This window comes from Anoplopoma fimbria, unplaced genomic scaffold, assembly GCF_027596085.1.
Source record: "Anoplopoma fimbria isolate UVic2021 breed Golden Eagle Sablefish unplaced genomic scaffold, Afim_UVic_2022 Un_contig_11519_pilon_pilon, whole genome shotgun sequence".
NCBI lineage: Eukaryota > Metazoa > Chordata > Actinopteri > Perciformes > Anoplopomatidae > Anoplopoma > Anoplopoma fimbria.
In genome coordinates, this window is record NW_026550892.1 from 1,679 (window position 1) to 11,986 (window position 10,308).

Genomic DNA, 10,308 nt, shown 5'->3' on the forward strand with positions numbered 1-10,308 from the left:
CAGAAAGCCACCGCGGGACGGAGAGAAGTTTGCATGCGCCAGTTTGGCATTTCCTCCAAGGTGAATGAATGAACACCTGCTGCTCACCTGAGGTTAAACCAGGAAGCCTTCAACGAGAACAAGCTGTTCAGCTCATCCCGTTGAGAGAAAAAGGTTTTAAAAATCCTGAATGAAACCTGGTTGTTGTTGTTCCAAAGTAGTTAATATTCGTTTAACTGAAGTGTATCATGTCATTCTTAAACAGACTGAGGCCATTCTCGTGGTGTCACTGCAGGGTCAACAGAGGAGTTATTAAAAACATTATTTATGGCTCTGCTCCGTTTAGGTGCATCGGGACTTCATTCATTTCTCAGTTACAGCTGTTTATTCTTCTGAGGTTTAAAAATGGTAAAGAAACGTTTGACTAAGTCAATGTCCTTTTTTCTTTTTTATAATTCACCATTAGTTCCCTGTTTTAATCCTTGATGAATCTGAAGATTGAAGAGACTGGCTGTTTTACTGAACTCAATGCAAAGTTTATTTAATACGACAAATTGAAACGTAATCTTTTTAGTTTAACCATTTATTCTATTTCGTTTTCAATTTAACATAGGGGATTTTAATTCCACAAAGTGAAAGAGCCATTCAATTTGTTCTCAGTTTTATTTTAACATTGAAGTTTTGGCCTGCTTACATACTCTATGATTAAAAAACAAATGAAAATTCTCTAGAAGTTCTACTTCCCCCTTTTTAAAATTTGACATTTGCATTTCTCTTAAATGTCCCTTAAATACTTACCTGGCTGGACTTTGAAAACCAATCAATGTGTTAATGAGCATCCATTTGGCATCATGACTTCTATCTTCATGCACAAATGAAATTGTTTAAAAAATATAAACACAAACTAATCCATGCAGCCTCTGAACCATCCTCTTCATTCTCACTAAGCGTTGTTGACTCTGTTTTCAGTCTTCTGATCTAAACTCTCAGCAAGAGTTTGCTTTAGAATTATTTTCTTCATTTCAGGAGGTGTAAAAAGTAGAGAGACCCCAAATTTCAACCAGCCACTGTATCGCTGCAGTAATGGAACCCTTTTCCTGCGTTTTTCACTCATCAGATACACAAACCTGCGTCTGGAAGGTGCGTTCGATTCGTCCACCTGTTATATGTCTTTGCCTTTATGAAATGGCTGACGGCTGTCATCAGGAGCCTAATGTGTGATCCGTTTCCACAGATGGGGCGCGGTTGTTGTCGCTGCCTGACGGGTGTCACAGTTCCATTCGTATTTCTAGGTGGTGGCTGCTGGTGAAGCTTCCCTATACCGGCTGCTACACAGCAACACAGGTAACAGGTCCAGGCTCCATGTAACCACCATGAACCCACTGTAGTTTATTGTGGCTCAATCCAACATAAGTATACAAAGAACTGCTGCTGGAAACATTTACTGCAATGTGTGTATTAATCCTCTGCTGCAAATAGTCCCCAACAAAACCAAAATGTATTTCTGTTTTGACGTAATGTGGCTAAAAGTAGTGATGAGCTGTTTTAGGGACTTAACTTGCATTTTTGATAGTTGAATCTCTGAATAAGTTTGCATGTCTGTTCTGCAATGAAGTGCGTCTCTGAAAGGGGTTAATGTAGGCCAGGAGGCTAAAGGAGGTTCTGCTCTTGACAAGTCCTGATAATTTGAAAGTCATTCAAACAAAAGTCTCTTCCACTCTTAATATCTAATGAATGGACCTAAAACTATTTTCTCTTTGGCAGTAAATGCAGTTTGAACCAAAATGTATTTCTTTTTGTGTGTCCCCAGACTGGAGATGGAACTGGTGTTGGCCCGTTGAAGCTGCATTACTTCGACCGTCTGCGGAAGGAGAACACGACGGCCGTGGCTGACTGTGAGAATGCAGTAATGTCGCCGCTGGTGACTTGTAGAACAACATATGTCACTGTGAAGCTGCCTCGTGAAACCAAACTGAAGAAGGTGAAAGAGCTTGGTAAGGACCGGTTAGCTGGGAGCATACCAAATCGCACCTGATCAATAAGCAAATCTTTAAAGTGATCAATCCACCCCTAGCGAGCTGTCAGACACACAGCCCGGATACATTAGTTATAATGGCTAATGTAGTAGAAAATATTGGCACATGCCAGCAAACTGTGGCCGCAGTTTGCTGGTTAGCTCAGCTCCACTGTACGCTTGCTTGCTTGCTAGTTAGCTAGACTAATATAGATAATTATTTTAATTGCTTGACCCACAACTATGAACTTGTGAGATTTCATTTGCTCTTTCAACAGATTTTTTCAGTAACAAAGGATTCTCGGTGAGACAACGGAAAACCCCAAATGCTTTGTTAGTGGACATATCAAAGCTACCAGACCAGGTAGGTCTGGTGCAAAAACATGTTAACACACTGTTAAATAATTTGATGTTAAAACTAAAACTGTTCACAGGATTGTGGTTTTGAACTACTTTATGTTGACTCTACTGGGAAACTGTGCACGATGCTGGCAGCTTGTCACCGTACATTACCAAGAAAAGATCGGAGGCATCATGTCAGGAGATCTCTAGAGGAACCAGATGTATTTGAACTGTGGAACTACGATGATATTCCAGATGACCCATTCGATGAACTAAGTATAACAACACCACAAACGAAACTGGAAGAAGAAACTGGTGATTCCGAATTTAATGAGCTGTGGGACGTTGATGAAATACCGGATGAGCCATTCGTTGGAATAGACGTTGTATTGGGTGCCTCTTCGACCACCACTACGACGGCCGCCCTTCGACAACCACGACGGGTGCCAGCTCCACAACTACAACTGGTCCACCCTCTACCACTACCACCGTTGGGTCGACAACCACGACGGGTGCCAGCTCCACAACGAACGCTGGTTCGACAACCACGACGGGTGCTGGTTCGACAACCACGACGGGTGCCAGCTCCACAAATACAACTGGTCCACCCACTACCACCGCTGGGTCGACAACCACGACGGGTGCCAGCTCCACAACGACCGCTGGTTCGACAACTACGACGGATGTCAGCTCCACAACGACCGCTGGTTCGACAACCACAACGGGTTCCAGCTCCACAACGACAGCTGCTCCACCCTCTACCACTACCACCGCTGGGTCGACAACCACGACAGGTGCCAGCTCCACAACTACAACTGGTCCACCCTCTACCACCTCTGGGTCGACAACTACCACGGCTGCCAGCTCCACTACCACCGCTGGGTCCACAACTACAACTGGTCCACCCTCTACCACTACCACCGCTGGGTCGACAACCACGACAGGTGCCAGCTCCACAACTACAACTGGTGCCAGCTCCACAACTACAACTGGTCCACCCTCTACCACTACCACCGCTGGTTCGACAACCACGATGGGTGCCAGCTCCACAACGACCATTGCGTCGACAATCATGACGGGTGCCAGCTCCACAACAACAACTGCTCCACCCTCTACCACTACCACCGCTGGGTCGACAACCACGACAGGTGCCAGCTCCACTACGACTGCTGGTTCGACAACCACGATGGGTGCCAGCTCCACAACGACCATTGGGTCAACAACAACGACGGGTGCCAGCTCCACAACTACAACTGGACCACCCTCTACCACTACCACCGCTGGGTCGACAACCACGACAGGTGCCAGCTCCACAACTACAACTGGTCCACCCTCTACCACTACCACCGCTGGGTCGACAACCACGACAGGTGCCAGCTCCACAACGACAGCTGCTCCACCCTCTACCACCGCTCGGTCGACAACCACGACAGGTGCCAGCTCCACAACTACAACTGGTCCACCCTCTACCACTACCACCGCTGGGTCGACAACCACGACAGTTGCCAGTTCCACAACGACCGCTGGTTCGACAACCACGACAGGTGCCAGCTCCACAACTACAACTGGTCCACCCTCTACCACTACCACCGCTGGTTCGACAACCACGACAGGTGCAAGCTCCACAACTACAACTGGTCCACCCTCTACCACTACCACCGCTGGGTCGACAACCACGACGGGTGCCAGCTCCACAACAACTGCTGGTTCGACAACAACGACGGGTGCCAGCTCCACAACGACCATTGCGTCGACAACCATGACTGGTGCCAGCTCCACAACGACAACTGCTCCACCCTCTACCACTACCACTGCTGGGTCGACAACCACGACGGGTGCCAGCTCCACTACGACTGCTGGTTCGACAACCACGATGGGTGCCAGCTCCACAACGACCATTGGGTCAACAACGACGGGTGCCAGCTCCACAACTACAACTGGACCACCCTCTACCACTACCACCGCTGGGTCGACAACCACGACAGGATCCAGCTCCACAACTACAACTGGTCCACCCTCTACCACTACCACCGCTGGGTCGACAACCACGACAGGTGCCAGCTCCACAACTACAACTGGTCCACCCTCTACCACTACCACCGCTGGGTCGACAACCACGACGGGTGCCAGCTCCACAACAACCGCTGGTTCGACAACCACGACGGGTGCCAGCTCCACAACGACCGTTGCGTCGACAACCACGACGGGTGCCAGCTCCACAACGACAACTGCTCCACCCTCTACCACTACCACTGCTGGTTCGACAACCACGACGGGTGCCAGCTCCACAACGACCGCTGGTTCGACAACCACGACGGGTGCCAGCTCCACAACGACCATTGCGTCGACAACCATGACTGGTGCCAGCTCCACAACGACAACTGCTCCACCCTCTACCACTACCACTGCTGGGTCGACAACCACGACGGGTGCCAGCTCCACTACGACTGCTGGTTCGACAACCACGATGGGTGCCAGCTCCACAACGACCATTGGGTCAACAACGACGGGTGCCAGCTCCACAACTACAACTGGACCACCCTCTACCACTACCACCGCTGGGTCGACAACCACGACAGGATCCAGCTCCACAACTACAACTGGTCCACCCTCTACCACTACCACCGCTGGGTCGACAACCACGACAGGTGCCAGCTCCACAACTACAACTGGTCCACCCTCTACCACTACCACCGCTGGGTCGACAACCACGACGGGTGCCAGCTCCACAACAACCGCTGGTTCGACAACCACGACGGGTGCCAGCTCCACAACGACCGTTGCGTCGACAACCACGACGGGTGCCAGCTCCACAACGACAACTGCTCCACCCTCTACCACTACCACTGCTGGTTCGACAACCACGACGGGTGCCAGCTCCACAACGACCGTTGCGTCGACAACCACGACGCGTGCCAGCTCCACAACTACAACTGGACCACCCTCTACCACTACCACTGCTGGGTCGACAACCACGACGGGTGCCAGCTCCACAACGACCGTTGGGTCGACAACCACGATGGGTGCCAGCTCCACAACTACAACTGGACCACCCTCTACCACTACCACCGCTGGGTCGACAACCACGACAGGTGCCAGCTCCACAACTACAACTGGTCCACCCTCTACCACTACCACCGCTGGGTCGACAACCACGACAGTTGCCAGTTCCACAACGACCGCTGGTTCGACAACCACGACAGGTGCCAGCTCCACAACTACAACTGGTCCACCCTCTACCACTACCACCGCTGGTTCGACAACCACGACAGGTGCAAGCTCCACAACTACAACTGGTCCACCCTCTACCACTACCACCGCTGGGTCGACAACCACGACGGGTGCCAGCTCCACAACAACCGCTGGTTCGACAACCACGACGGGTGCCAGCTCCACAACGACCATTGCGTCGACAACCATGACTGGTGCCAGCTCCACAACGACAACTGCTCCACCCTCTACCACTACCACTGCTGGGTCGACAACCACGACGGGTGCCAGCTCCACTACGACTGCTGGTTCGACAACCACGATGGGTGCCAGCTCCACAACGACCATTGGGTCAACAACAACGACGGGTGCCAGCTCCACAACTACAACTGGACCACCCTCTACCACTACCACCGCTGGGTCGACAACCACGACAGGTGCCAGCTCCACAACTACAACTGGTCCACCCTCTACCACTACCACCGCTGGGTCGACTACCACGACGGGTGCCAGCTCCACAACAACCGCTGGTTCGACAACCACGACGGATGCCAGCTCCACAACGACCGTTGCGTCGACAACCACGACGCGTGCCAGCTCCACAACGACAACTGCTCCACCCTCTACCACTACCACTGCTGGGTCGACAACCACGACGGGTGCCAGCTCCACAACGACCGTTGCGTCGACAACCACGACGGGTGCCAGCTCCACAACGACAACTGCTCCACCCTCTACCACTACCACTGCTGGGTCGACAACCACGACGGGTGCCGGCTCCACAACAACCGCTGGTTCGACAACCACGACGGGTGCCAGCTCCACAACGACCGTTGCGTCGACAACCACGACGCGTGCCAGCTCCACAACGACAACTGCTCCACCCTCTACCACTACCACTGCTGGGTCGACAACCACGACGGGTGCCAGCTCCACAACAACCGCTGGTTCAACAACCACGACGGGTGCCAGCTCCACAACGACCGCTGGTCGACAACCACGACAGGTGCAAGCTCCACAACTACAACTGGTCCACCCTCTACCACTACCACCGCTGGGTCGACAACCACGACAGGTGCCAGCTCCACAACTACAACTGGTCCACCCTCTACCACTACCACCGCTGGGTCGACAACCACGACGGGTGCCAGCTCCACAACAACCGCTGGTTTGACAACCACGACGGGTGCCAGCTCCACAACGACCGTTGCGTCGACAACCACGACGCGTGCCAGCTCCACAACGACAACTGCTCCACCCTCTACCACTACCACTGCTGGGTCGACAACCACGACGGGTGCCAGCTCCACAACAACCGCTGGTTCGACAACCACGACGGGTGCCAGCTCCACAACGACCGTTGCGTCGACAACCACGACGGGTGGCAGCTCCACAACGACAACTGCTCCACCCTCTACCACTACCACTGCTGGGTCGACAACCACGACGGGTGCCGGCTCCACTACGACTGCTGGTTCGACAACCACGACGGGTGCCAGCTCCACAACGACCATTTAGTCAACAACAACGACGGGTGCCAGCTCCACAACTACAACTGGACCACCCTCTACCACTACCACCGCTGGGTCGACAACCATGACAGGTGCCAGCTCCACAACTACAACTGGTCCACCATCTACCACTACCACCGCTGGGTCGACAACCACGATGGGTGCCAGCTCCACAACTACAACTGGTCCACCCTCTACCACTACCACCGCTGGGTGACCAGCGGGTGCCAGCTCCAGTAGGACTGGTTCGACAACAACAGGTGCCAGCTCCACAACTACAACTGGTCCACCCTCTACCACTACCACCGCTGGGTCGACGACGGGTGCCAGCTCCACAACGACAACTGGTCCAGCTCCACTAGGACCGCTGGGTCAACAACCATGACAGGTGCCAGCTCCACAGCTACAACTGGTCCACCCTCTACCACTACCACCGCTGGTCGACAACCACAACAGGTGCCAGCTCCACAACTACAACTGGTCCACCCTCTACCACTACCACCGCTGGGTCGACAACCACGACAGATGCCAGCTCCACAACTATAACTGGTCCACCCTCTACCCTACCACCTCTGGTTCGACAACCACGACAGGTGCCAGCTCCACAACTACAACTGGTCCACCCTCTACAACTACCACCGCTGGGTCAACAACCACGACGGGTGCCAGCTCCACAACGACCGCTGGTTCGACAACCACGACGGGTGCTGGTTCGACAACCACGACAGGTGCTAGCTCCACAACTACAACTGGTCCACCCTCTACCACTACCACTGGTGGGTCGACAACCACGATGGGTGCCAGCTCCACAACTGCAACCCAATGAAAACCATATAAAATACAGAATATGTTTAATCCAAAATAAATGGTTTTGATTAAATAATTATATTTCTAAATCTATTACTTCTCAATTCCTGCTGAGGGTAATGCACTCATTCACAAATTTGGTTCCTTGAGAAAAATAGTCGTAAGAAGATCACTAACAAAATATGAATTAGTTAAGAATATAAATACCCTACTTAGAATCTGGATAGTTAACCTCTTCCCCTTTTCATCTCAGCTTTTCGTAGGCATCAAAAGCTTTTGCCAGTATTCTGCTGAAATGTGCGCCCTCTCTTTTAATGCATCATTTCCAATAGTACATAAAAAATGTACAGATCATAATTGTATATCTTGAATTACTGACCTACAGTTCTCCAAATAATGCTATTAACGATACTTTTGTCACATCAAACTGCAAAACTGTTTTCTTCCTGACCTTGGCCAGTCTACTACAGCTCCCATTACTTTGTACTTGAAATCAGTTGTGTTCCCTTAGAAATCTTTGGACTCGAAGTTGGTTTGTGACGGTGCTAGGTTACATTCCATGTGTGTGTAAATCTAAAGCACTTTCTCAAATCCATAATGGGCTGTCTAAACTTCCAGTCATGTTACCTTAATTATTCTCAACCCCTGTGTTTTAAATAAAACATGAAAAACACTGTAATACTTCTGTTAACAGATGATCAACCACAAACTGATTATTATGATTATTTAATACTTAAATAAATTATTATATTTAATAAATAAGCATCATCATCTACATCTAAGTATTATTGACCCACCCTCTACCACTATCACCACTGTCTCTACCACTATCACCACTGGGTCGACAACCACGACAGGTGCCAGCTCCACAACAACCGCTGGTTCGACAACCACGATGGGTGCCAGCTCCACAACGAACGTTGGATCAACAACCACGACGGGTGCCAGCTCCACAACTACAACTGGTCCACCCTCTACCACTACCACCGCTGGGTCGACAACCACGACAGGTGCCAGCTCCACAACTACAACTGGTCCACCGTCTACCACTACCACCGCTGGTTCGACAACCATGACGGATGCCAGCTCCACTACGACCGCTGGTTCGACAACCACGACGGGTGTCAGCTCCACAACGAACGTTGGGTCAACAACCACGACGGGTGCCAGCTCCACAACTACAACTGGTGCCAGCTCCACAACTACAACTGGTCCACCCTCTACCACTACCACCGCTGGGTCAACAACCACGACAGGTGCCAGCTCCACAACGACCGTTGGGTCGACAACCACGACGGGTGCCAGCTCCACAACGAACGTTGGGTCAACAACCACGACGGGTGCCAGCTCCACAACTACAACTGGTGCCAGCTCCACAACTACAACTAGTCCACCCTCTACCACTACCACCGCTGGGTCAACAACCACGACAGGTGCCAGCTCCACAACGACCGTTGGGTCGACAACCACGACGGTGCCAGCTCCACAACTACAACTGGTCCACCCTCTACCACTACCACTGCTGGGTCAACAACCACGACAGGTGCCAGCTCCACAACGACCGTTGGGTCGACAACCACGACGGGTGCCAGCTCCACAACGAACGTTGGGTCAACAACCACGACGGGTGCCAGCTCCACAACTACAACTGGTGCCAGCTCCACAACTACAACTGGTCCACCCTCTACCACTACCACCGCTGGGTCAACAACCACGACAGGTGCCAGCTCCACAACGACCGTTGGGTCGACAACCACGACGGGTGCCAGCTCCACAACTACAACTGGTGCCAGCTCCACAACTACAACTGGTCCACCCTCTACCACTACCACCGCTGGGTCAACAACCACGACGGGTGCCAGCTCCACAACAACCGCTGGTTCGACAACCACGATGGGTGCCAGCTCCACAACGAACATTGGGTCAACAACCACGACGGGTGCCAGCTCCACAACTACAACTGGTCAACCCTCTACCACTACCACCGCTGGGTCGACAACCACGACGGATGCCAGCTCCACTACGACCGCTGGTTCGACAACCACGACGGGTGTCAGCTCCACAACGAACGTTGGGTCAACAACCACGACGGGTGCCAGCTCCACAACTACAACTGGTGCCAGCTCCACAACTACAACTGGTCCACCCTCTACCACTACCACCGCTGGGTCAACAACCACGACAGGTGCCAGCTCCACAACGACCGTTGGGTCGACAACCAACAACCGCTGGTTCGACAACCACGATGGTGCCAGCTCCACAACGAACATTGGGTCAACAACCACGACGGGTGCCAGCTCCACAACTACAACTGGACCACCCTCTACCACTACCACCGCTGGGTCGACAACCACGACAGGTGCCAGCTCCACAACTACAACTGGTCCACCTCTCTACCACTACCACCGCTGGGTCGACAACCACGACAGTTGCCAGTTCCACAAC

The 10,308-nt window shown here is 52.4% G+C and overlaps 1 protein-coding gene across 1 annotated transcript; it reads left to right on the top strand.

Annotated features, from left to right (window-relative positions):
• The first annotated feature begins 1,159 nt into the window (after positions 1-1,159).
• Positions 1,160-7,151, top strand: LOC129115301 (uncharacterized). The gene is made up of 6 exons (XM_054626892.1): positions 1,160-1,194; positions 1,272-1,323; positions 1,790-1,973; positions 2,272-2,357; positions 2,717-3,705; positions 3,769-7,151. Exons 1-6 carry the CDS (start codon positions 1,160-1,162, stop codon positions 7,061-7,063), a joined length of 4,641 nt encoding a protein of 1,546 aa, XP_054482867.1. The 3' UTR covers positions 7,064-7,151.
• Positions 7,152-10,308: the final 3,157 nt, after the last annotated feature.